Source organism: Bombina bombina, chromosome 1 (assembly GCF_027579735.1).
Source record: "Bombina bombina isolate aBomBom1 chromosome 1, aBomBom1.pri, whole genome shotgun sequence".
Classification (NCBI taxonomy): Eukaryota; Metazoa; Chordata; class Amphibia; order Anura; family Bombinatoridae; genus Bombina; species Bombina bombina.
The window spans coordinates 1,432,379,880-1,432,407,843 of record NC_069499.1 but is presented as its reverse complement, the minus strand read 5'-3'; the positions used below and the strand labels follow the sequence as shown (position 1 = coordinate 1,432,407,843).

Sequence of the window (27,964 nt, the reverse complement as noted above, 5' to 3'; positions counted from 1 at the left end):
TGTTAAATTTCCCTGGTGACAGGCTTTCGTGCCTGTATTAAGGTATCAATAACTGACTCGGAGAAGCCACGCCTTGATAAAATCAAGCGTTCAATCTCCAGGCAGTCAGCCTCAGAGAGATTAGATTTGGATGGTTGAAAGGACCCTGAAGTAGAAGGTCCTGTCTCAGAGGTAGAGACCATGGTGGAAAGGATGACATGTCCACTAGATCTGCATACCAGGTCCTGCGTGGCCACGCAAGTGCTATCAGAATCACCGATGCTCTCTCCTGCTTGATCTTGGCAATCAGTCGAGGGAGCAGAGGATGCGGTGGAAACACATAAGCCAGGTTGAAAGACCAGGGCGCTGCTAGAGCATCTATCAGTGTCACCTTGGGATCCCTGGACCTGGATCCGTATCATGGAAGCTTGGCGTTCTGGCGAGACGCCATGAGATCCAGTTCTGGTTTGCCCCAACGATGAATCAGTTGTGCAAAAACCTCCGGATGGAGTTCCCACTCTCCCGGATAAAAAGTCTGACGACTTAGAAAATCCGCCTCCCAGTTCTCTACACCTGGGATATGGATAGCTGATAGGTGGCAAGAGTGAATCTCTGCCCAGCGAATTATTTTTGAAACTTCTAACATCGCTAGGGAACTTCTTGTTCCCCCTTGATGGTTGATGTAAGCTACAGTCGTGATGTTGTCCGACTGAAATCTGATGTACCTCAGAGTTGCTAACTGAGGCTAAGCCTGAAGAGCATTGAATATCGCTCTTAGTTCCAGAATATTTATTGGAAGGAGAGACTCCTCCTGAGTCTACGATCCCTGAGCCTTCAGGGAATTCCAGATTGCACCCCAACCTAGAAGGCTGGCATCTGTTGTTACAATTGTCCAATCTGGCCTGCGAAAGGTCATACCTTTGGACAGATGGACCCGAGATAGCCACCAGAAAAGAGAATCCCTGGTCTCTTGGTCCAGATTCAGTTGAGGGGACAAATCTGTGTAATTCCCGTTCCACTGACTGAGCATGCATAGTTGCAGCGGTCTGAGATGTAAGCGTGCAAATGGCACTATGTCCATTGCCGCTACCATTAAGCCGATTACTTTCATACACTGAGCCACCGAAGGGCGCGGAATGGAATGAAGAACCCGGCAGGAATTTAGAAGCTTTAATAACCTGGACTCCGTCAGGTAAATTTTCATTTCTACAGAATCTATCAGAGTCCCTAGAAAGGAAACTCTTGTGAGTGGGGATAGAGAACTCTTTTCCTCGTTCACTTTCCACCCATGCGACCTCAGAAATGCCAGTACTACGTCCGTATGAGACATGGCAATTTGGAAGTTTGATGCCTGTATCAGAATGTCATCTAAATAAAGGGCTACTGCTATGCCCCGCGGCCTTAGGACCGCCAGAAGCGACCCTAGAACCTTTATAAAGATTCTTGGGGCTGTAGCTAATCCAAAGGGAAGAGCTACAAACTGGTAATGCCTGTCTAGAAAGGCAAACCTGAGAAACCGATGATGATCTTTGTTTATCGGAATGTGAAGATAAGCATCCTTTAGATCCACTGTAGTCATATATTGACCCTCCTGGATCATTAGTAGGATGGTACGAATAGTTTCCATCTTGAATGATGGAACTTTGAGGAATTTGTTTAAGATCTTTAGATCCAAAATTGGTCTGAAGGTTCCCTCTTTTTTGGGAACCACAAACAGATTTGAGTAAAAACGCTGTCCCTGTTCCTCCTTTGGAACTGGATGGATCACTCCCATAACTAGGAGGTCTCGTACACAGTGTAAGAATGCCTCTCTCTTTATCTGGTTTGCAGATAATTGGGAAAGGTGAAATCTCCCTTTTTGGGGGGGAAGCTTTTAAGTCCAGGAGATATCCCTGGGATATAATTTCCAACGCCCAGGGATCCTGAACATCTCTTGCCCATGCCTGGGCGAAGAGTGAAAGTCTGCCCCCTACTAGATCCGTTACCGGATAGGGGGCCGTTCCTTCATGCTGTCTTAGAGGCAGCAGCAGGCTTTTTGGCCTACTTACCTTTTTTCCAGGTCTGGATTGGTCTCCAGACCGTCTTGGATTGAGCAAAAGTTCCCTCTTGTTTAGCATTAGAGGACGTTGATGCCGCACCTGCCTTGAAGTTTCGAAAAGCACAAAAATTAGACTGTTTGGCCCTAGATTTGGACCTGTCCTGAGGAAGGGCATGACCTTTTCCTCCAGTGATATCAGCAATAATCTCCTTCAAACCAGGCCCAAATATGGCCTGCCCCTTGAAGGGAATGTTAAGTAGCTTAGATTTTGAAGTCACGTCAGCTGACCATGATCTAAGCCATATCGCTCTGCGCGCTTGTATAGCAAAACCAGAATTCTTAGCCGTTAGTTTAGTCAAATGAACAATGGCATCAGAATAAAAGAATTGGCTAGCTTAAGTGCTCTAAGTTTGCCAAGTATGTCATCCAATGGAGTCGCTACCTGTAAAGCCTCTTCCAGAGACTCAAACCAGTACGCCGCAGCAGCAGTGACAGGGGCAATGCATGCAAGGGGCTGTAGGATAAAACCTTGTTGAATAAATATTTTCTTAAGGTAACCTCTAATTTTTTTATCCATTGGATCTAAAAAAAAAAAAGCACAACTGTCCTCGACAGGGATAGTAGAATGCTTTACTAGAGTAGAAACTGCTCCCTCCACCTTAGGGACTGTCTGCCATAAGTCCCGTGTGGTGGCATCTATTTGAAACATTTTTCTAAAAATAGGAGGGGAAGGGAACAGCACACCTGGTCTATCCCATTCCTTATTAATAATTTCTGTAAACCTTTTAGGTATTTGGAAAAACATCAGTACACACCGGCACTGCATAGTATTTATCCAGTCTACACAATTTCTCTGGCACTGCAATGGTATCACAGTCATTCAGAGCATCTAAAACCTCCCTAAGCAACACGCGGAGGTGTTCAAGCTTAAATTTAAATGCAGAAATATTAGAATCAGGTATCTTTCATGAGTCATTAACATCACCCACTGACTGAAGCTCTCTTTCCTCAGCTTCTGCATATTGTGAGGCAGTATCAGACATGGTTCTTAAAGCGTCAGTATGCTCTGCATTTTGTCTCACCCCAGAGCTATCTCGCTTACCTCTAAGTTCAGGTAGTCTGGCTAATACCGCTGACAGTGTATTATCCATGACTGCCGCCATGTCTTGTAAAGTAAACGCTATGGGCGCCCTAGATGTACTTGGCGCCATTTGAGCGTGAGTCCCTTAAGCGGGAGTCAAAGGGTCTGACACGTGGGGAAAGTTAGACGGCATAACTTCCCCCTCGTCAGATTCCTCTGGTGATAATTTTTTTAAAGACAGAAAATGATCTTTATTGCATAAAATGAAATCAGTACATTTGGTACACATTCTAAGAGGAGGTTCCACCATGGCTTTTAAACATAATAAACAAGGAGTTTCTTCTATGTCAGACATGTTTATACAGACTAGCAATGAGACTAGCAAGCTTGGAAAACACTTTAAATCAAGTTAACAAGCAAATATAAAAAACGGTACTGTGCCTTTAAGAGAAACAAATTTTGTCAGAATTTGAAAAACAGTGAAAAAATGCAGTAAATCAAACAAAATTTTTACAGTGTGTATAATAGGCTAACAGAGCATTGCACCCACTTGCAAATGGATGATTAACCCCTTAGTTCAAAAAACGGATAAAAAAAAACCGAAATAGACGTTTTTTAACAGTCACAACCAACTGCCACAGCAAGCTGTGGCCCTACCTTCCCCAATAAACGACTTTGGAAAGCCTTTGGGCCCTTTAGAGATGTCCTATAGCATTCAGAGGGCCTTTGAGGGAAGCTGGATGTCACAGTTTGTAATTTTAAGTGCACCAACTGTAACTTTTTATACTACAACAGTGGAAAGCCTCAGGTTTCTAGTCAAAATTTAAGCCAGCCATGTGGAAAAAACTAGGCCCCAATAAAGTTTTATCACCAAAGCATATATAAAAACGATTAAACATGCCAGCAAACGTTTTATATTGCAATATCATAAGGTTATTACCCCTGGGAGTAAGCATGATACCAGTCGTTATTAAATCACTGTATTCAGGCTTAACTTACATTAATCCGGTATCAGCAGCATTTTCTAGTGTTTTCCATCTCTAGAAAAAATTATAACTGCACATACCTGATAAATAAGAATAAACTGCACGCCATTCTCTCGCTGAAGTTACCTCATCTGTGTAATCCCCTCAGACATGTGAGAACAGCAATGGATCTTAGTTACAACCTGCTAAGATCATAGAATCCTCAGGCAGATTCTTCTTCTATTTACTGCCTGAGATAAAATAGCACAACTCCGGTACTATTTAAAAATAACAAACTTTTGATTGAAGAAAATAAACTAGCTATATTTAACCACTCTCTCCTACAACGTCCTTTCTAGTTGAGAGTTGCAAGAGAATGACTGGCTATGACAGTTAGGGGAGGAGCTATATTACAGCTCTGCTGTGGGTGTCCTCTTGCAACTTCCTGTTGGGAATGAGAATATCCAACAAGTAATGGATGATCCATGGACTGGATACACCTTACAAGAGAAATATCCTTTAAAGAAAGTTTTAGACAAATTATTAGTGGAAAAAAACAATATCACAAATAGATGCTAAATCTAATAGCTCATTTTCAACTGGACAATGGCACATTTTAAAATATAAAAAGATAGCAATTGTCAAGTTTACCACTAGAAATGTGCATTTAGATCCTTTGTGAGGATCTGAATGCAGAAGTAGGAGGCCGATCGCGCTGTTCAGATCTTTTCTGAGTCGGATTGATTCTAGTGAAAGATCACCACAGTAAGATCTGTGCAAATCCAGATCTAAATGTAGGGATATTTAACTAGAATTAATCCGGCTACAAAAATATCCGAATGGCACGAGCGGCCACCTACTTCCGCATGCGAATCTTTAAATAGGGTCCAAATGCACATTTCTATCACTATAATACCAAAACATCTTAAACTTTATTAAGATGATAGGGCATTAATAACATCCTCCCTCCTTCCACTGTTTTTGTCCTAAGTTCTCTATTAGAAATTTGTTATTGCCCCAAACCGCACCCATAAATGCCCAAACCCCTCCCTTTAGTTCTGATTTTGGCTCACTTGCCATTCAAGCCCCACCCCCTTTCATCTGTTTTTTTTTTTTCTATATTTTGCTTAAAGGAACGCTAAACCCATTTTTTTTTCTTTCACGTTTCAGAAAAATCATGCAATTTTAAACAACTTTCCAATTTACTTCTATTATCTCATTTGCTTAAAACTCTTGATATCCTTTGTTGAAAAGCATATCTAAATAGGCTCGGTAGCTAGTGATTGGTGGCTGCAATAGATGTCTTGTTTGATTGGCTTACCCATGTGCATTGCTATTTCTTCAGCAAAGAATATGTAAATAATGAAGCAAATTAGATAATAGAAGTACATTGGAAAGTTGTTTAAAATTGTACTCTCTATCTGAATCATGAAAGAAAAATTTTGGGTTTAATGTCCATTTAAATGACAGTTCATTTTTGAAAGTCTTATTTATTTAACTGAAACAGGGGAAGTCGACATATGTAGGATTCAGTGTATCAAATAAGGTCAAGGGGTGTGTGAGTTGTCATCAGAAGCAACTAATCACTTTATCATATTTATTTCTTACAGTACAATGTTGTGGGTATTGGTTCTTGCCCTTCCCTTTGTAAAGGTGAATTCACTCAAGGATGACAACCTGGATTCTGAGTGGGAGTTGTGGAAAAAAAATTATAACAAGCAATATAACAGCCAGGTACAATTTCACAAACCAGGAAGACATACAGACCTTTATCAATTTTCAGGCTAACAGTTTTATATAAAGTGTATAAAATAGTATGTTGTGACTTTACAGCTTTAGCCTGGGGGTGGGGGGTGAAATGGTTTAGCAGTTCAAAAAGCATTTTTTGTTTCTATGATTATTTCATCCGATGGTTTGCGAATTAGAAAGTTTACATTTTACCCGTTTTGTTAAAATACTTACCTTTTCTTCTTGAAGCTGGAGAAGCGATTGCCCCTCCTGCCGTTCGTCTCTTCTTACGTCAGAAATGACGAATATGGCATCCTCCAATCACGGCTTTCCCCCAGGGAAATCATTGCCTGAGGCAACGCCATGATTGGAGGAAGTCGGATTCATCATTGCTGACATAAGAAGAGACGAGTGCAGGTGGGGGAATCGCTGCTCCAGCTTGCAAGAAGGAAAGGTAAGTATTTTAACAAAAACTGTGAAATGTAAACTTTCATGAATGAAAGTGCCTCTGTTTTTAGTAATATTTTTAAAAACTGGGCACTCATTCTTGAAAGTTTACCTTCACTTTAAGCATATTTAGCAACCTCTACCTGTGCACATGCACCAGACGCACACATAGGGGTCGATTTAACAAGAGCTGAATGGTCCTTGTTCTCCATGTTTCCACACGAGCCTTCAGGCTCGCGGAAACAGCAGTTATGAAGCAGCGGTCTAAAGACTGCTGCTTCATAACTTCTCCGCTGCCTCTGAGGCTGCAGTCTGCAATCCGCACAATACTATACGATCGGGCTGATTGACACCCCCTACTAGCAGCTGATTGGCTACAAATCTGCAGGGGTCGGCATTTCACAAGCAGTTCACTAGAACTTCTTTTGCAATGCTAAATGTGGACAGTGTATGCTCTCCGCATTCAGCGATATCTGTCAGACATGATACGCTACAGCGTATCATGTCGGACAGACATTGGTAAATCTACCCCATAGGGTTTACAATAGAATGCTGGGGCTTACAATAGAATGCTGGGGCTTACAATAGTATGCTGGGGCTTACAATAGTACACTGGAGCTTATAATAGTACACTGGGGCTTAAAATAGTAAACTGGAGCTTACAATAGTATATTGGGGCTTACAATAGTACGCTGAGGCTTACAATAGTACACTGGACTTACAATAGTACACTGGGGCTTATAATAGTATGCTGGGGCTTACAATAGTACCCTGGAGCTTACAATAGTACGCTGGATCTTACAATACTACACTGAGGCTTACAATAGTACACTGGAGCTTACAATAGTACGCTGGGGCTTACAATAGTAAACTGGAGCTTACAATAGTACACTGGGGCTTACAACAGTACACTGGAGCTTACAATAGTACACTGGGGCTTACAATAGTAAACTGGAGCTTACAATAGTACACTGGGGCTTACAATAGTACACTGGAGCTTACAATAGTACACTGGGGCTTACAATAGTACGCTGGGGCTTACAATAGTACACTGGGGCTTAAAATAGTACGCCTGGGCTTACAATAGTACACTGGAGCTTACAATAGTACACTGTGGCTTACAATAGTACTCCAGGGCTTACAATAGTACACTGGAGCTTACAATAGTACACTGGAGCTTACAATAGTACGCTGGGGCTTACAATAGTACGCTGGGGCTTACAAAAGTACACTGGAGCTTAGAATAGTACACTGGGGCTTACAATAGTACACTAGAGCTTACAATAGTACGCTGGGGCTTTCAATAGTACACTGGGGCTTACAATAGTAGGCTGAGGCTTACAATAGTATGCTGGGGCTTACAATAGTATGCTGGGCTTACAATAGTAGGCTGGGGCTTAAAATAGTACACTGGGCTTACAATAGTACACTGGGGCTTACAATAGTACGCTGGTACTTACAATAGTACGCTGGGGCTTACAATAGTACACTGGGGCTTACAATAGTATACTGGGGCTTACAATAGTATGTTAGGGCTTACAATAGTATGCTGGGCTTACAATAGTACGCTGGGGCTTACAATAGTATGCAGGGGCTTACAATAGTATGCTGGGACTTACAATAGTACGCTGGGCTTACAGTAGTACACTGGGGTTTATAAAAGTACACTGGGGCTTACAATAGTACACTGGGGCTTACAATAGTAGGCTGAGGCTTACAATAGTATGCTGGGGCTTACAATAGTATGCTGGGCTTACAATAGTAGGCTGGGGCTTAAAATAGTATGTTGGGCTTACAATAGTAGGCTGGGGCTTTCAATAGTACACTGGGGCTTACAATAGTAGGCTGAGGCTTACAATAGTATGCTGGGGCTTACAATAGTATGCTGGGCTTACAATAGTAGGCTGGGGCTTAAAATAGTATGTTGGGGCTTACATTAGTATGCTGGGCATACAATAGTACACTGGGGCTTAAAATAGTACACTGGGGCTTACAATAGTAAGCTGGGGCTTACAATAGTACACTGGGCTTACAATAGTACACTGGGGCTTACAATAGTACACTGGGGCTTACAATAGTACGCTGGGACTTACAATAGTATGCTGGGGCTTACAATAGTACGCTGGGCTTACAATAGTACGCTGGGGTTTACAATAGTACTCTGGGCTTACAATAGTATTCAGGGGCTTACAATAGTATGCTGGGGCTTATAATAGTATGCTGGGCTTACAATAGTATGCAGGAGATTACAATAGTATGCTGGGGCTTACAATAGTATGCTGGGGCTTACAATAGTACACTGAGGCTTACAGTAGTACACTGGGGTTTATAATAGTACACTGGGGTTTATAATAGTACACTGGGGCTTACAATAGTACACTGGGCTTACAGTAGTACACTGGGGTTTATAATAGTACACTGGGGCTTACAATAGTACACTGAGGCTTACAGTAGTACGCTGGGGCTCCCAAAAGTACACTGGGGCTTACAATAGTAGGCTGAGGCTTACAATAGTACACTGGAGCTTACAATAGTACACTGTGGCTTACAATAGTACTCCAGGGCTTACAATAGTACACTGAAGCTTACAATAGTACACTGGGGCTTACAATAGTACGCTGGGGCTTACAAAAGTACACTGGCGCTTAAAGACCGCTGCTTCATAACTTCTCCGCTGCCTCTGAGGCTGCAGTCTGCAATCCGCACAATACTATACGATCGGGCTGATTGACACCCCCTGCTAGCAGCTGATTGGCTACAAATCTGCAGGGGGCGGCATTTCACAAGCAGTTCATTAGAACTGCTTTTGCAATGCTAAATGTGGACAGTGTATGCTCTCCGCATTCACCGATATCTGTCAGACATGATACGCTACAGCGTATCATGTCGGACAGACATTGGTAAATCTACCCCATAGTGTTTACAATAGAATGCTGGGGCTTACAATAGAATGCTGGGGCTTACAATAGTATGCTGGGGCTTACAATAGTACCCTGGAGCTTACAATAGTACGCTGGAGCTTACAATACTACACTGAGGCTTACAATAGTACACTGGAGCTTAAAATAGTACGCTGGGGCTTACAATAGTAAACTGGAGCTTACAATAGTACACTGGGGCTTACAACAGTACACTGGAGCTTACAATAGTACACTGGGGCTTACAATAGTAAACTGGAGCTTACAATAGTACACTAGGGCTTACAATAGTACACTGGAGCTTACAATAGTACACTGGGGCTTACAATAGTACGCTGGGGCTTACAATAGTACACTGGGGCTTAAAATAGTATGCTGGGGCTTACAATAGTACACTGGAGCTTACAATAGTACACTGTGGCTTACAATAGTACTCCAGGGCTTACAATAGTACACTGGAGCTTACAATAGTACACTGGGGCTTACAATAGTACGCTGGGGCTTACAATAGTACACTGGAGCTTAGAATAGTACACTGGGGCTTATAATAGTACACTAGAGCTTACAATAGTAGGCTGAGGCTTACAATAGTATGCTGGGGCTTACAATAGTATGTTGGGGCTTACAATAGTATGCTGGGCTTACAATAGTATGCTGGAGCTTAAAATAGTATGTTGGGGCTTACAATAGTATGCTGGGCATACAATAGTACACTGGGGATTACAATAGTACACTGGGGCTTACAATAGTAAGCTGGGGCTTACAATAGTACACTGGGCTTACAATAGTACACTGGGGCTTACAATAGTACGCTGGGACTTACAATAGTACGCTGGGGCTTCCAATAGTACACTGGGGCTTACAATAGTATACTGGGGCTTACAATAATAGGCTGAGGCTTACAATAGTATGCTGGGCTTACAATAGTACGCTGGGGCTTACAATAGTATGCAGGGGCTTACAATAGTACGCTGGGCTTACAGTAGTACACTGGGGTTTATAATAGTACACTGGGGCTTACAATAGTACACTGAGGCTTACAATAGTACGCTGGGGCTTACAATAGTACTCTGGGCTTACAATAGTATGCAGGGGCTTACAATAGTATGCTGGGGCTTATAATAGTATGCTGGGGCTTACAATAGTACGCTGGGCTTACAATAGTACGCTGGGGTTTACAATAGTACTCTGGGCTTACAATAGTATGCAGGGGCTTACAATAGTATGCTGGGGCTTATAATAGTATGCTGGGGCTTACAATAGTACTGTGGCTTACAATAGTACGCTGGGCTTACAATAGTACGTTGGGGCTTACAATAGTAGGCTGATGCTTACAATAGTACGCTGGGCTTACAATAGTACGCTGGGGCTTACAATAGTATGCTGGGCTTACAATAGTATGCAGGGGCTTACAATAGTATGCTGGGGCTTACAATTGTACGCTGGACTTACAATAGTATGCTGGGGCTTACAATAGTACACTGGGGCTTACAGTAGTACACTGGGGTTTATAATAGTACACTGGGGCTTACAATAGTACACTGAGGCTTACAATAGTACGCTGGGGCTCCCAAAAGTACACTGGGGCTTACAATAGTAGGCTGAGGCTTACAATAGTACACTGGAGCTTACAATAGTACACTGTGGCTTACAATAGTACTCCAGGGCTTACAATAGTACACTGGAGCTTACAATAGTACACTGGGGATTACAATAGTACGCTGGGGCTTACAAAAGTACACTGGCGCTTAAAGACCGCTGCTTCATAACTTCTCCGCTGCCTCTGAGGCTGCAGTCTGCAATCCGCACAATACTATACGATCGGGCTGATTGACACCCCCTGCTAGCAGCTGATTGGCTACAAATCTGCAGGGGGCGGCATTTCACAAGCAGTTCACTAGAACTGCTTTTGCAATGCTACATGTGGACAGTGTATGCTCTCCGCATTCACCGATATCTGTCAGACATGATACGCTACAGCGTATCATGTCGGACAGAAATTGGTAAATCTACCCCATAGGGTTTACAATAGAATGCTGGGGCTTACAATAGAATGCTGGGGCTTACAATAGTATGCTGGGGCTTACAATAGTACACTGGAGCTTATAATAGTACACTGGGGCTTAAAATAGTAAACTGGAGCTTACAATAGTATATTGGGGCTTACAACAGTACGCTGAGGCTTACAATAGTACACTGGACTTAAAATAGTACACTGGGGCTTATAATAGTATGCAGGGGCTTACAATAGTACCCTGGAGCTTACAATAGTACGCTGGAGCTTACAATACTACACTGAGGCTTACAATAGTACATTGGAGCTTACAATAGTACGCTGGGGCTTACAATAGTACGCTGGGGCTTACAATAGTATGTTAGGGCTTACAATAGTATGCTGGGCTTACAATAGTATGCTGGGGCTTACAATAGTATGCAGGGGCTTACAATAGTATGCTGGGACTTACAATAGTACGCTGGGCTTACAATAGTAAACTGGGGTTTATAATAGTACACTGGGGCGTACAATAGTACACTGAGGCTTACAATAGTACGCTGAGGCTTACAATAGTACTCTGGGCTTACAATAGTATGCAGGCCGGGGCTTACAATAGTATGCTGGGCTTATAATAGTATGATGGGGCTTACAATAGTACGCTGGGCTTACAATAGTACGCTGGGGTTTACAATAGTACTCTGGGCTTACAATAGTATGCAGGGGCTTACAATAGTAGGCTGAGGCTTAAAATAGTACGCTGGGGTTTACAATAGTATGCTGGGCTTACAATAGTATGCAGGGGCTTACAATAGTATGCTGGGGCTTACAATAGTATGCTGGGGCTTACAATAGTACGCTGGGCTTTCAATAGTATGCTGGGGCTTACAATAGTACACTGGGGCTTACAGTAGTACACTGGGGTTTATAATAGTACACTGGGGTTTATAATAGTACACTGGGGCTTACAATAGTACACTGGGGCTTACAATAGTATGCTGGGACTTACAATAGTACGCTGGGCTTACAGTAGTACACTGGGGTTTATAATAGTACACTGGGGCTTACAATAGTACACTGAGGCTTACAACAGTAGTGGAAATAGTGGCAACGGTGTTAGTTTAAGCAAATATCAACCCCTTCATAATATAGTATGCTGAAATAATAGTAGATATATAGTCTATTCAGTATTCATTATATACCAGTTAGTATCACTGGTGAAGTGTAGGAGAAGGGGGTACAAAAAAGAGAGAGAAGTTTGACAGTACCCAGCACTCACAAAACACTATATAGTAACAGTGTGCATTGAAAACCGGATTGTGTCAAGAACTGGTTATTAAAACGTAACTTTTACTAATGATAGAATAAAAAAGTGGTAAATAGTACCAAATGTATAACATAAATATGTGAGACATACATTTAAAACTTAGATTAAGAAACAGATCAGGACTGTGTGTGTGAGACTTCAAAAACAGAATTACTTCCCTGGGTAATAGTTCAAATACACCGTAACCCTCAGGGCACAAATTAGCAAGTCTCATGCACACAGGCAAGTCTCATGCACACAGGCATTGTCTGTGTGCATGAGACTTGCTAATTTGTGTTTACCTGGGACCTCTCTAAGCTCATATTGATGTGGCAATTGCCTTCCTTAATCAGTCATTTACAAACCGTTTCCTCTCCTGCTCTAGATACCAATATTGCTCAGATTAGGTAATGTTGTTGGGGTCAATCCCCTTTTTAGATTAGTTTTAGAGCAATCTGTGTATTCTCTGAGCCCTGAGGGTTACGGTGTATTTGAACTATTACCCAGGGAAGTAATTCTGTTTTTGAAGTCTCACACACACAGTCCTGATCTGTTTCTTAATCTAAGTTTTAAATGTATGTCTCCCATATTTATGTTATACATTTGGTACTATTTACCACTTTTTTATTCTATCATTAGTAAAAGTTATGTTTTAATAACCAGTTCTTGACACAATCCGGTTTTCAATGCATACTGTTACTATATAGTGTTTTGTGAGTGCTGGGTACTGTCAAACTTCTCTCTCTTTTTTGGGCTTACAATAGTACGCTGGGGATCCCAAAAGTACACTGGGGCTTACAATAGTACGCTGGGGCTTACAATAGTAGGCTGAGGCTTACAATAGTATGCTGGGGCTTACAATAGTATGCTGGGCTTACAATAGTATGCAGGGGCTTACAATAGTATGCTGGGACTTACAATAGTACGCTGGGCTTACAATAGTATGCTGGGGCTTACAATAGTACACTGGGCTTACAATAGTGCACTGGGGTTTACAATAGTATGCTTAAAATAGTATGCTGGGGTTTACAATAGTACACTGGGGCTTACAATAGTACACTGGGACTTACAATAGTACGCTGGGGCTCCCAAAAGTACACAGGGGCTTACAATAGTACGCTGGGGCTTAAAATAGTACACTGGGCTTACAATAGTATGCTTAAAATAGTACGCTGGGGCTTACAATAGTACACTGGGGCTTACAATAGTACACTGGGGCTTACAATAGTAGGCTGAGGCTTACAATAGTATGCTGGCGCTTACAATAGTATGCTGGGCTTACAATAGTATGCTGGGGCTTACAATAGTACGCTGGGGCTTACTATAGTATGTTAGGGCTTACTATAGTATGCTGGGGCTTTCAATAGTACACTGAGGCTTACAATAGTGTGCTGGGGCTTAAAATAGTATGTTAGGGCTTACAATAGTATGCTGGGCTTACAATAGTACGCTGGGGCTTACAATAGTACTCTGGGCTTACAATAGTATGCAGGGGCTTACAATATTATGCTGGGGCTTACAATAGTACGCTGGGCTTACAATAGTACGCTGGGGTTTACAATAGTACTCTGGGTTTACAATAGTATGCAGGGGCTTACAATAGTATGCTGGGGCTTATAATAGTATGCTGGGGCTTACAATAGTAAGCTGGGCTTACAATAGTACGCTGGGGTTTACATTGTACAATAGTACTCTGGGCTTACAATAGTATGCAGGGGCTTACAATAGTATGCTGGGGCTTATAATAGTATGCTGGGGCTTACAATAGTACGCTGGGCATACAATAGTACGCTAGGGCTTACAATAGTACACTGGGGCTTACAATAGTACACTGGGGCTTACAATAGTATGCTGGGCTTACAATAGTAGGCTGGGGCTTACAATAGTATTCTGGATCTGACAATAGTACACTGGGGATTACAATAGTAGGCTGAGGCTTACAATAATACACTGGGACTTATTTACGCTGGGCTTTCAATAGTATGCTGGGGCTTACAATAGTACGCTGGGCTTACAATAGTACACTGGGGCTTAAGATAGTATGCTGGGGTTTACAATAGTACTCTGGGGCTTACAATAGTATGCTGGGGCTAATAATAGTCCACTGGGGCTTACAATATTACGCTGGGGCTCCCAAAAGTACACTGGGGCTTACAATAGTACGCTGGGGCTTACAATAGTACACTGGGCTTACAATAGTACACTGGGGCTTACAATAGTACGCTTAAAATAGTACGCTGGGGCTTACAATAGTACGCTGGGGCTTACAATAGTAAGCTGGGGCTTACAATAGTAGGCTGAGGCTTACAATAGTATGCTGGGGCTTACAATAGTACGCTGGGCTTACAATAGTATGCTGGGCTTACAATAGTATGCAGGGGCTTACAATAGTATGCCTGGGATTTCAATAGTACGCTGAGGTTTTCAATAGTACACTGAGGCTTAAAATAGTATGCTGGGCTTACAATAGTATGCTGGGGCTTACAATAGTACTCTGGGATTACAATAGTATGCAGGGGCATACAATAGTACGCTGGGGCTTACAATAGTATGCTGGGTTTACAATAGTACGCTGGGGCTTACAATAGTACTCTGGGATTACAATAGTATGCAGGGGCGTACAAAAGTATGCTGGGGCTTACAATAGTACGCTGGGCTTAAAATAGTACGCTGGGGTTTACAATAGTATGCTGGGGCTTACAATAGTACGCTGGTCTTACAATAGTACGCTGGGCTTACAATAGTAGACTGGGGCTTACAATAGTACACTGGGGCTTACAATAGTATGCTGGGGCTTACAATAGTACACTGGGTCTTACAATAGTAAACTGGGGATTACAATAGTAGGCTGAGGCTTACAATAGTACACTGGGGCTTATTTACACTGGGCTTTCAATAGTATGCTGGAGCTTACAATAGTATGCTGGGGTTTACAATAGTACACTGGGGCTTACAATAGTATGCTGGGCTTACAATAGTACGTTGTTGCTTACAATAGAATTCTGGGCTTACAATAGTACACTGGGGCTTACAATAGTACGCTGGACTTACAATAGTACACTGGGGCTTACAATAGTATGTTGGGGCTTACAATAGTACGCTAGGGCTTACAATAGTACACTGGGGCTTACAATAGTACACTGGGGCTTACAATAGTATGTTGGGATTACAATAGTAGGCTGAGGCTTACAATAGTACACTGGGACTTATTTACGCTGGGCTTTCAATAGTATGCTGGGGCTTACAATAGTACGCTGGGCTTACAATAGTACACTGGGGCTTAAAATAGTATGCTGGGGTTTACAATAGTACTCTGGGGCTTACAATATTACGCTGCGGCTCCCAAAAGTACACTGGGGCTTACAATAGTACACTGGGCTTACAATAGTACACTGGGGCTTACAATAGTACGCTTAAAATAGTACGCTGGGGCTTACAATAGTACACTGGGGCTTACAATAGTACGCTGGGGCTTACAATAGTAGGCTGAGGCTTACAATAGTATGCTGGGGCTTACAATAGTACGCTGGGCTTACAATAGTATGCTGGGCTTACAATAGTATGCAGGGGCTTACAATAGTATGCCTGGGATTTCAATAGTACGCTGAGGTTTTCAATAGTACACTGAGGCTTAAAATAGTATGCTGGGCTTACAATAGTACGCTGGGGCTTACAATAGTACTCTGAGATTACAATAGTATGCAGGGGCATACAATAGTACGCTGGGGCTTACAATAGTATGCTGGGGCTTTCAATAGTACGCTGGGGCTTTCAATAGTACACTGAGGCTTACAATAGTATGCTGGGTTTACAATAGTACGCTGGGGCTTACAATAGTACTCTGGGATTACAATAGTATGCAGGGGCGTACAAAAGTATGCTGGGGCTTACAATAGTACGCTGGGCTTAAAATAGTACGCTGGGGTTTACAATAGTATGCTGGGGCTTACAATAGTACGCTGGTCTTACAATAGTACGCTGGGCTTACAATAGAAGACTGGGGCTTACAATAGTACACTGGGGCTTACAATAGTATGCTGGGGCTTACAATAGTACACTGGGTCTTACAATAGTAAACTGGGGATTACAATAGTAGGCTGAGGCTTACAATAGTACACTGGGGCTTATTTACGCTGGGCTTTCAATAGTATGCTGGAGCTTACAATAGTATGCTGGGGTTTACAATAGTACACTGGGGCTTACAATAGTATGCTGGGCTTACAATAGTACGTTGTTGCTTACAATAGAATTCTGGGCTTACAATAGTACACTGGGGCTTACAATAGTACGCTGGACTTACAATAGTACACTGGGGCTTACAATAGTATGCTGGGCTTATAAAAGTATGCTGGGGCTTACAATAGTACGCTGGGGCTTACAATAGTATGTTGGGGGTTACAATAGTATTCTGGGCTTACAATAGTATGCTGGGGCTTACATTAGTACACTGGGGCTTACAATAGTATGTTGGGGCTTACAATAGTATGCTGGGCTTATAAAAGTATGCTGGGGCTTACAATAGTACGCTGGGGCTTACAATAGTATGTTGGGGGTTACAATAGTATTCTGGGTGTACAATCGTATGCTGGGGCTTACAATAGTACACTGGGGCTTACAATAGTATGCTGGGGCTTACAATAGAACACTGGGGCTTACAATAGTATGTTGGGGGCTACAATAGTATTCTGGGCTTACAATAGTATGATGGGGCTTACAATAGTACACTGGGGTTTACAATAGTACACTGGGGCTTACAATAGTACACTGGGGTTTACAATAGAACACTGGGGCTTACAATAGTATGTTGGGGGCTACAATAGTATTCTGGGCTTACAATAGTATGCTGGGGCTTTCAATAGTACACTGGGGTTTACAATAGTACACTGGGGCTTACAATAGTATGTTGGGGCTTACAATAGTACGCTAGGGCTTACAATAGTACACTGGGGCTTACAATAGTACACTGGGGCTTACAATAGTATGTTGGGATTACAATAGTAGGCTGAGGCTTACAATAGTACACTGGGACTTATTTACGCTGGGCTTTCAATAGTATGCTGGGGCTTACAATAGTACGCTGGGCTTACAATAGTACACTGGGGCTTAAAATAGTATGCTGGGGTTTACAATAGTACTCTGGGGCTTACAATATTACACTGGGCTTACAATAGTACACTGGGGCTTACAATAGTACGCTTAAAATAGTACGCTGGGGCTTACAATAGTACACTGGGGCTTACAATAGTACGCTGGGGCTTACAATAGTAGGCTGAGGCTTACAATAGTATGCTGGGGCTTACAATAGTACGCTGGGCTTACAATAGTATGCTGGGCTTACAATAGTATGCAGGGGCTTACTATAGTATGCCTGGGATTTCAATAGTACGCTGAGGTTTTCAATAGTACACTGAGGCTTAAAATAGTATGCTGGGCTTACAATAGTACGCTGGGGCTTACAATAGTACTCTGAGATTACAATAGTATGCAGGGGCATACAATAGTACGCTGGGGCTTACAATAGTATGCTGGGGCTTTCAATAGTACGCTGGGGCTTTCAATAGTACACTGAGGCTTACAATAGTATGCTGGGTTTACAATAGTACGCTGGGGCTTACAATAGTACTCTGGGATTACAATAGTTTGCAGGGGCGTACAAAAGTATGCTGGGGCTTACAATAGTACGCTGGGCTTAAAATAGTACGCTGGGGTTTACAATAGTATGCTGGGGCTTACAATAGTACGCTGGTCTTACAATAGTACGCTGGGCTTACAATAGAAGACTGGGGCTTACAATAGTACACTGGGTCTTACAATAGTAAACTGGGGATTACAATAGTAGGCTGAGGCTTACAATAGTACACTGGGGCTTATTTACGCTGGGCTTTCAATAGTATGCTGGAGCTTACAATAGTATGCTGGGGTTTACAATAGTACACTGGGGCTTACAATAGTATGCTGGGCTTACAATAGTACGTTGTTGCTTACAATAGAATTCTGGGCTTACAATAGTACACTGGGGCTTACAATAGTACGCTGGACTTACAATAGTACACTGGGGCTTACAATAGTATGCTGGGCTTATAAAAGTATGCTGGGGCTTACAATAGTACGCTGGGGCTTACAATAGTATGTTGGGGGTTACAATAGTATTCTGGGCTTACAATAGTATGCTGGGGCTTACATTAGTACACTGGGGCTTACAATAGTATGTTGGGGCTTACAATAGTATGCTGGGCTTATAAAAGTATGCTGGGGCTTACAATAGTACGCTGGGGCTTACAATAGTATGTTGGGGGTTACAATAGTATTCTGGGTGTACAATCGTATGCTGGGGCTTACAATAGTACACTGGGGCTTACAATAGTATGCTGGGGCTTACAATAGAACACTGGGGCTTACAATAGTATGTTGGGGGCTACAATAGTATTCTGGGCTTACAATAGTATGATGGGGCTTACAATAGTACACTGGGGTTTACAATAGTACACTGGGGTTTACAATAGAACACTGGGGCTTACAATAGTATGTTGGGGGCTACAATAGTATTCTGGGCTTACAATAGTATGCTGGGGCTTTCAATAGTACACTGGGGTTTACAATAGTACACTGGGGCTTACAATAGTATGTTGGGGCTTACAATAGTACTCTGAGGCTTACAATAGTACACTGGGGCTTACAATAGTATGCTGGGCTTTTGCTCTTCCCTGCAGCATAAGCAATGAGCTTTGAAACATTTACATTAGTTTTCGCTGAACTAAAATTCAGTATTATTTTTGTTTTAAACTAAACTAATACCGAATAGTGTAGGCAATGAATATTCATGGAAATAAATTTCCCTGAATATTCAAAACGGAAACTTCTTGGCAACAAATCTCTAGTTAGTTTATCATATTAGGACCTGGTGTATTCTGTATTAACAGCTCTAACACTGTATCTTTTCCCTCTTCAGTTAGATGAGCTCAAGAGGCGCTTAATCTGGGAGAAGAACCATAAATTCATTGCGCACCACAATCTTCAGCATTCCCAAGGTCTTCACTCCTTTGAAGTGGCCATGAACCATCTAGGAGATCTTGTGAGTTACTGCTACAAAGTAATTTGCGCCTTGTGTATTTCTGTCGCTGGAAAACATTGTACGTTAACAGATTCACCACAATTAAATAAGTAAATTAAACTTCATTTAAGGAGAAATATTAGAAGGTTTATCAGGCTCTTAAACTGTCAACCTAAAGTCTTAAAAGTACTTTACAACTTTACATAAGGTGGTTATCATTTAAGAAGAAGAGGGCACACAAGGCTTATTAGTTGCCTGAACCCCATTTCTATGTGTGCATATGTGACCTGTTACACAATTATTTATTTACATTTGCCCGTGGGATCTGCAGTAGCATTCTTTTGGTACACTTTGTGCATTAAAGGGACAGTAAACACTGTGTAATTACAATACATTTCTATTGTGCTGTTATAGAAAAACATATCAGCCATATCATCCAAGTATTAATGTTTTAGTATAACTTGAATTGTTTTGCAGTGGTTGTGTGAGAAAGCCAATTAGGGGCAGATATGTTACAGGGTTAGCCTTGAGGAGGAAGCAGGGCAAATTTGAAGTTTTGAGAAGGTGGCAAAATAAATAATAATAATATATTGCAAAATTGTTTAATTATAAATAACTAAACATTTTGTATAAAAATCTCAAGGTTTATTGCCCATTTAAACGGACATGTAACAAAAATATATACAGTACATATACAGTATATATATATATATATATATATATATATGTGTGTGTGTATATATACTGTATATATATATATATATATATATATATAACTATATATATTGTATGCTATGTAGTGATGTCGCGAACAGTTCCCCCGGAGAACAGTTCCCGGCGAACATAGCTTGTTCGCGTTCGCCGCTGCAGGCGAACATATGCGATGTTCGATTCGCCCCTCTATTCTTTATCATTGAGTAAACTTTGACCTTGTATCTCACAGCCTGATGACACATTTCAGCCAATCAGCAGCAGACACTCCCTCACAGACCCTCCCAGCTTCTGGGCAGCAGCCATTTTAGATTCATTACGATCTTGCTTTCTTAGTGAGAGGAGGTTTAGTGTCGCTGCTGCTGACATTATAGGGAAATAGATAGCTAGGCTTGTGTATTTAGTGTCCAGTACAGTCCTGAAGGACTCATCTAATCTCTGCTGTAAGGACAGCACCCCAAAAAGCCCTTTTTAGGGCTAGAACTTCAGTTTTTTTTCAGTATTTTGGTTAATTGCTCTGTGCCAGCCACCACTCATATCTGCTTAACAACAAAACTTTTAAATCATTTTGCTAGTCTAATCTAATTTGATTTTCTATCAGGCCTGTGTGTCAGGCTTACACAGCATATACTGTGGTTAATTGCTCTGTGCCAGCAGCCACCACTCATATCTGCTTAACATTATTGTACATTTTTTTTAAAAAAACTTTGAAATCATTTTGCTAGTGTAATCTAATTTCATTTTCTATCAGGCCTGTGTGTCAGGCTCACACAGCATATACTGTGGTTAATTTCTCTGTGCCAGCCACCACTCATATGTGCTTAACATTAGTGTAAATTTAAACTAAATTTTTTTTAATTCATTTTGCTAGTGTAATCTAATTTAATTTTCTATCAGGCCTGTATGTCAGGCTCACACAGAATAGACTGTGGTTAATTGCTCTGTGCCAGCCACCACTCATATGTGCTTAACATTAGTGTAAATTTAAACCAAAAAACTTTTAATTCATTTTGCTAGTGTAATCTAATTTCATTTTCTATCAGGCCTGTGTGTAAGGCTCACACAGAATAGACTGTGGTTAATTGCTCTGTGCCACCACTGATATCTGCTTAACAATCATTAGTGTAAATTTAAAAAAAAAAAACTTTTAAATCATTTTGCTAGTGTAATCTAATTTCATTTTCTATCAGGCCTGTGTGTCAGTCTCACACAGCATATACTGTGCTTAATTGCTGTGCCAGCCACCACTCATATCTGCTTAACATTATTGTAATTTTTTTTTAAAAAAACTTTTAAATCATTTTGCTAGTGTAATCTAATTTCATTTTCCATCACGCCTGTGTGTCAGACCCACATCATATAGTGTGATTACTAGCTCTTTTTTCCACCACTTATATCTGGTGTAACATTAGTGTAAAATTTTAATAATTTTTTTTTTTACATCAGTCCTCTTCTAGTGTTATTTAATGTTAGTTGCCAGGCCAGCCTGGCTGCCATTAGTGCCAGCCTGTGTGTCAGGCTGCCAGCATATATTGTGCCTACTTCCATCCACCACTCCTATCTGGTGTAACATTATTTTAAATTTTGTAAAAAAAATAATTTTACATCAGTCTTCTAGTGTTATTTAATTTTAGCTGCCAGGCCAGCCTGCCACTAGTGCCAGCCTGTGTGTCAGGCTGCCAGCACATACTGTGCCTACTTCTATCCTGAGTGCCATCACTCCTATCTGTTGTAACATTACTGTAATTTTTTAAAAAACAATTTTTACATCAGTCTTCTCTTGTTATTTAATTGCAGTTGCCTGTCTGCCAGCGTGTGTGCCAGGCCCACTTTCCAACTAGTGCCACCAATCATATTTGTTATTACAGTAGTGTAAATATTTAAAATAAAAACTTTTTTGACTGTGAATCATCAGTCTGCTAGTGCAATTGAATTGAAGTTGCCTGCCTGCCAGCGTGTGTGCCAGGCCCACTTGCCAACTAGTGCCACCAATCATATTTGTTATTACAGTAGTGTTAATATTTAAAATTAAAACTTTTTTGACTGTGAATCATCAGTCTGCTAGTGCAATTGAATTGCAGTTTCCTGCCTGCCAGCGTGTGTGCCAGGCCCACTTGCCAACGAGTGCCACCAATCATATTTGTTATAACAGTATTTTAAATATTTTTAAAAAAAAACTTTTTTGACTGTGAAGCATCAGTCAGCTAGTGTAATCTAATTGCAGTTGCCTTCCTCCCAGCGTGTGTTCCAGGCCCACTTGCCAACTAGTGCCACCAATCATATTTGTTATAACAGTAGTGTAAATATTTTAAAAAAAAAAAATTTTGACTGTGAAACATCAGTCTGTTAGTGTAATCTAATTGAAGTTGCCTGCCTGCCAGCGTGTGTGCCAGGCCCACTTGCCAAGTTAGTGGCACCACTCATAACCCACGTTATTCCAAACAATTTAGGAATGTTAAGTGATTTAGGCCCTTTATGGCTTAAAACCAGACTCTGCATCAACTATGTAATTTTTCATGGGAGTTTTGCCATGGATCCCCCTCCGGCATGCCAGAGTCCAGGTGTTAGTCCCCTTGAAACAACTTTTCCATCACTATTGTGGCCAGAAAAAGTCCCTGTGGGTTTTAAAATTCGCCTGCCCATTGAAGTCAATGGCGGTTCGCCTGGTTCGCCGGTTCGCGAACATTTGCGGAAGTTCACGTTCGTCGTTCACAAACGCAAAATTTTAGGTTCGCGACATCACTAATGCTATGTTATATTTTAGCTTCTTTCCACAAGACTGGGGTACGTAAGTATAACATTGTTACAAACACTATGGTTGAGCACAATATTTGGTTTAATAATTACCAGAATGTAAACTGTTATAGAAGAGCCCTTTTTGATGTTAATCACAAGCAGCCATTTATTTGTTTATCAGAAACATTTTTTTAAATATCTGGTTGGTTAAAAATGGTGCATCTGCAGGTCCTGTTAAGCTAATCACAATCCAAATATTCAATACTTAATGACACATTTAACTGGATTACACATTTCAAATTAATATCCCAAAAAGTTCTGTGATGGAACATTAGTTTTAAGTATGGGCAAAACACACTAACATTACCCCCACCATACTAGCTGTTGTTAGGACGTGGCTATAAAGGATTTAGTTGCAGCTTTTTGCCAAGAGACGGTAAGCCCTTTCATGGCACCACCACTTTCAACTTCAGTCCTAACCTCCCAACCTTAGATGTTCATGCTGGTCTCTATCACACACACAAACAATACGCACGCACACATATACACAGATACATATACACACACATATACTCACACACATATACACACATATATACTCCCACGCACACATATACACAGATACATATACACACACATATACTCACACACATATACACACATATATACTCCCACGCACACATATACACAGATACATATACACACACATATACACACATATATACTCCCACGCACACATATACTCACACACATATACACACACATATACTCACACACATATACACACACATATACTCCCACGCACACATATACACACACACATATAAATATACACACACATATACTCACACACATATACACACACATATACTCCCACGCACACATATACACACACACATATAAATATACACACACATATACTCAAACAATACGCACGCACACATATACACACATACATATGCACACACACACATATACTCACATATACACACACACATATAAATATACACACACATATACAAAAAAAACATACACACACAAACATAAATATACTCACATACACATATACACACACAAACACACATATACTCACACATATATATGGACACACATATACACTCAAACACACATATAAACACACATACATATAGACACAAATATACACAAACACACATATACTCATACATACATATAGACACACATACACACACATATACACACACAATATGCACACACACATATACATACACACACACATATACTCAGACACACATATACACACACAAATATACACAGATACACAAACGCACGCACACACACGTACACTCTCAAACACATACACACACAAACGCACACAGATACACACACAAACATACATACACACACACACACACATACATATATACACACACACACAAATACACGCACACACACATACACACGCAAATATACACATATTCACACACATACATATACACATGCGTGCACACACACACACACATATATATACACACACACATACACATATACACACATACACCCACACATACACACGCATATATACACGTGCACACATACACATATACACACACACACACATACACCTACACATTTACACGCATACATATATTCCCGCACACACATACACACGCACATACACACACTCATGCACAATCATAATCACACGCATACACACTCACACATATGCCCTGTTTTACATGCAACAAAGAAAAAAATTACTACAATGTCCATTTAACTCAGACTGAAAGATTTACCTCCCAGAATTTCCTTCATAGACGGTCCGATCAGTGTTCTTTTCATTAATAAGTTAATCTAGGTCTGTTGTTCACTTATATGCACTTGAATATTTTTGTACTGCTGATAATTCCTCCCTACTTTCCCTAAAGACTAGTGAAGAAGTTGTTCAGAAGATGACAGGGTTGAAGGTTCCACCCAATCATCAGCCCAATAATACCTTTGTTCCTGATAGGACAGCTCGGATCCCAGAGTATATTGACTATAGAAAAAAAGGATATGTCACCCCAGTGCAAAATCAGGTAAAGAATCAAAGTGTGTAAGGTACAAATATCTTTTAGTCTGATAAGGTTTGTTAGCCAGTTGGTAATGACTCCAAAATGATCTTTACATAAAATGTTATAATAGTTACAATAGTATGCTGGGCTCATGCCGTTCCCTGCAGCATAAGCAATGAGTAAAGAGCTCTACCACTGGACACTTTCCCTTTAGTGTGTAACATTAAAGCAACAGTCTACCATAGAATTGTTATTGTTTTAACAGATAGATAATCCCTTTATTACCCATTCCCCAGTTTTGCATAACCAACACAGTTATATTAATGTACTTTTTACCTCTGTGATTACCTTGTATCTAGGAACCTTCTTCCAGCCCCCTGATCACATGACTGTGACTGTGTATTATCTATTGTCTTAAATTTAGCATTGTATTGTGCTAGATCTTAAATAACTTTCTGTGCCTGAACACAGTGTTATCTATATAGCCCACGTGTACTTTCTGTCTCTTTGTGTTGAAAAGAGATTTAAAAAGCATGTGATAAGAGGCAACCCTCAAAGGCTTAGAAATTAGCATATGAGCCTACCTATGTTTAGTTTCAGCTAAGAATACCAAGATAAAAAAGCAAATTTGATGATAAAAGAAATTGGAAAGTTGATTAAGTCCTATCTGAATATTGAAAGTTTAATTTATACTAGACTGTCCCTTTAACTTGGGTGGTTAATAAACAAATGTCCAACTACATAAGAGTATATGGGCCTGATTTATCAATGTCTAGCAGACATAATACACTATAGCGTATAATGTCTGCCAGACATCGCTGCCGCCCCCTGCAGATTTGCGGCCAGCAGGGGGTATCAATCAACCCGATCGTATAGGATAGGGCGGATTGATGTCCGCAGCCTCAGAGGCAGCGGACCAGTTAAGGAACAGCGGTCTTAAGACCGCTGCTTCATAACTGCTGTTTCCCAGGGGTTATTCAGCCCTTGATAAATCGGCCCCTATAACTGCATGTTCATGGTTAGTTTTAGAGATGTGCAGTCATTTTCCTATGAATGCACATTCTTGACAAAACCCAGATTTTCATTTTTGTTTTAACTAAACGAATATCCTAATGAATGCACAAAGAAATATATGCGTGTGTGTTATACAAAAATACCTAATATTTGAAGCAAATCACAAATTATCACAATATTCAGGCCCAGATTACAAGTGGCACGCTAATGATAGCCATTTCGCTCAACTGCGCTAAAATTTGCACGCAACTTGATATTACAAGTTTATGGTAAATCTCATTTACCAGAGAATGTTTAGTGCGACCGATATTGCTCTAATGAAACCTATACGTAGGGGCTGATTTATTAGGCAGCGTATGCTGCTCATTCCGGAATCAGGAGTTAAGAAGCAGCGGTCGTAAGATGGCTGTTCCTTAACCCGTCCGCCGCCTCTGTGGACTGCAACCATCCAGATCATATACGCTGTCGGCATTTATTGATGTTGGGCGTACATGATTCGCTACAGTGCCTTACAATGGATACCGGGAGTTGAAAGTTACAGGTTGTGCTCTAGCGAAAGCCAAAACTGTGCCAGGATATTTAGAGCAGCTTGAGACCTGTAGTAAAGTGTAAGAGTTAAAAATAAATTGTTTCAAAACACATCAAAAACATATTAAAATGAAGTATTACACCACTATATACATTTTAAACTAAAAAAAATATAATTTAAATATTAATAAAAAGCTTAAAAGGGTTAAAAGGGATATGTTATATGGCATGGTGTTTGACTGGGAAGGGCTGCATTGTATATATATATATATATATATATATTATTCATCTATTGAAATGGATTTTACCTTTTATTTCTTTTTTTACACTACATTTGTGGTGTCCATTACTTCCTGTCACGGCCCTACCCTACAAGGAGGAGGGGCCTCTGCAAGAAAGTTTATCTTAGCCTGATGTCATAAAACGTCTAGGCTGGTTTACTATAAAGTAAATAGACTAGATAGCAGGGAGTTAGATTTGCTCAAGCTCAGAAATGACAGAAAAAAGTTTTAAAAATCTCTCACTCTTATGACACTGGGTGCAGGGGCTACACTGAGAAGTGCCAACTTAGATAACAAGTAAGTTGTTTGCTGTTTATTTTTACACAATCTGTTTCTTTTTTATGTTTACTTTGATTTAGAATATGTGTTTCTTTCATGTAATTGGCAAGAGTCCATGAGCTAGTAACGTATGGGATATACAATCCTACCAGGAGGGGCAAAGTTTCCCAAACCTCAAAATGCCTATAAATACACCCCTCACCACACCCACAATTTAGCTTTACAAACTTTGCCTCCTATGGAGGTGGTGAAGTAAGTTTGTGCTTGATTTTCTTCTGTGATATGCGCTTCTCAGCATTTTGAAGCCCCAATTCCTCTCAGAGTACAGTGAATGTCAGAGGGATGTGAAGGGAGTATCACCTATTGAATTCTATGGTTTTCCTCGCGAGAAATCTTTTCATAGGTTCTCTGTTATCGGTCATAGAGATTCATCTCCTACCTCCTTTTTCAGATCGACGATATACTCTCATATTCCATAACCTCTACTGATAACTGTTTCAGTACTGGTTTGGCAATCTGCTATAAGTGGAAGGGTGTCTTTCGGTAAGTATGTTTTTATTTCTTAAAGACACTCTCATCTATGGTTTGGCACTTTATGTATTAATGTAAAGTTCTAAATATATGTATTGTACTTATATTTGCCATGAGTCAGGTTTATGGATATTTCCCTTTGCAGACTATCAGTTTCAAAATTGGGAAAACATATTTAGGAAGTTATTTTTTCTTACCTGTGGTATAGTCTTTGCTTCAAAATTGACTGTTTTCATTAATTTTCACGGGCAAAATTTAGGCTCGCGAGGCCGCAAAATGCTGATATTTATTGCGTCATTCTTGGCGCGAGAATTTTTTGGGTGCGAAGTTACGTTTGGTGATGCA

General features: G+C 40.8%; 1 protein-coding gene across 1 annotated transcript in view; it reads left to right on the top strand.

Moving 5' to 3' along the window:
- Positions 1 to 5,677: 5,677 nt before the first annotated feature.
- Positions 5,678 to 27,964, top strand: part of LOC128643086 (cathepsin K-like) — a 32,667-nt gene continuing 10,380 nt past the window's right edge. Inside the window, exons 1-3 of the mRNA XM_053696031.1 lie at positions 5,678 to 5,797; positions 19,405 to 19,527; positions 24,861 to 25,010. Coding sequence (XP_053552006.1) covers positions 5,678 to 5,797; positions 19,405 to 19,527; positions 24,861 to 25,010 — 393 coding nt within the window. The remainder of the gene's footprint in view (positions 5,798 to 19,404; positions 19,528 to 24,860; positions 25,011 to 27,964) is intronic.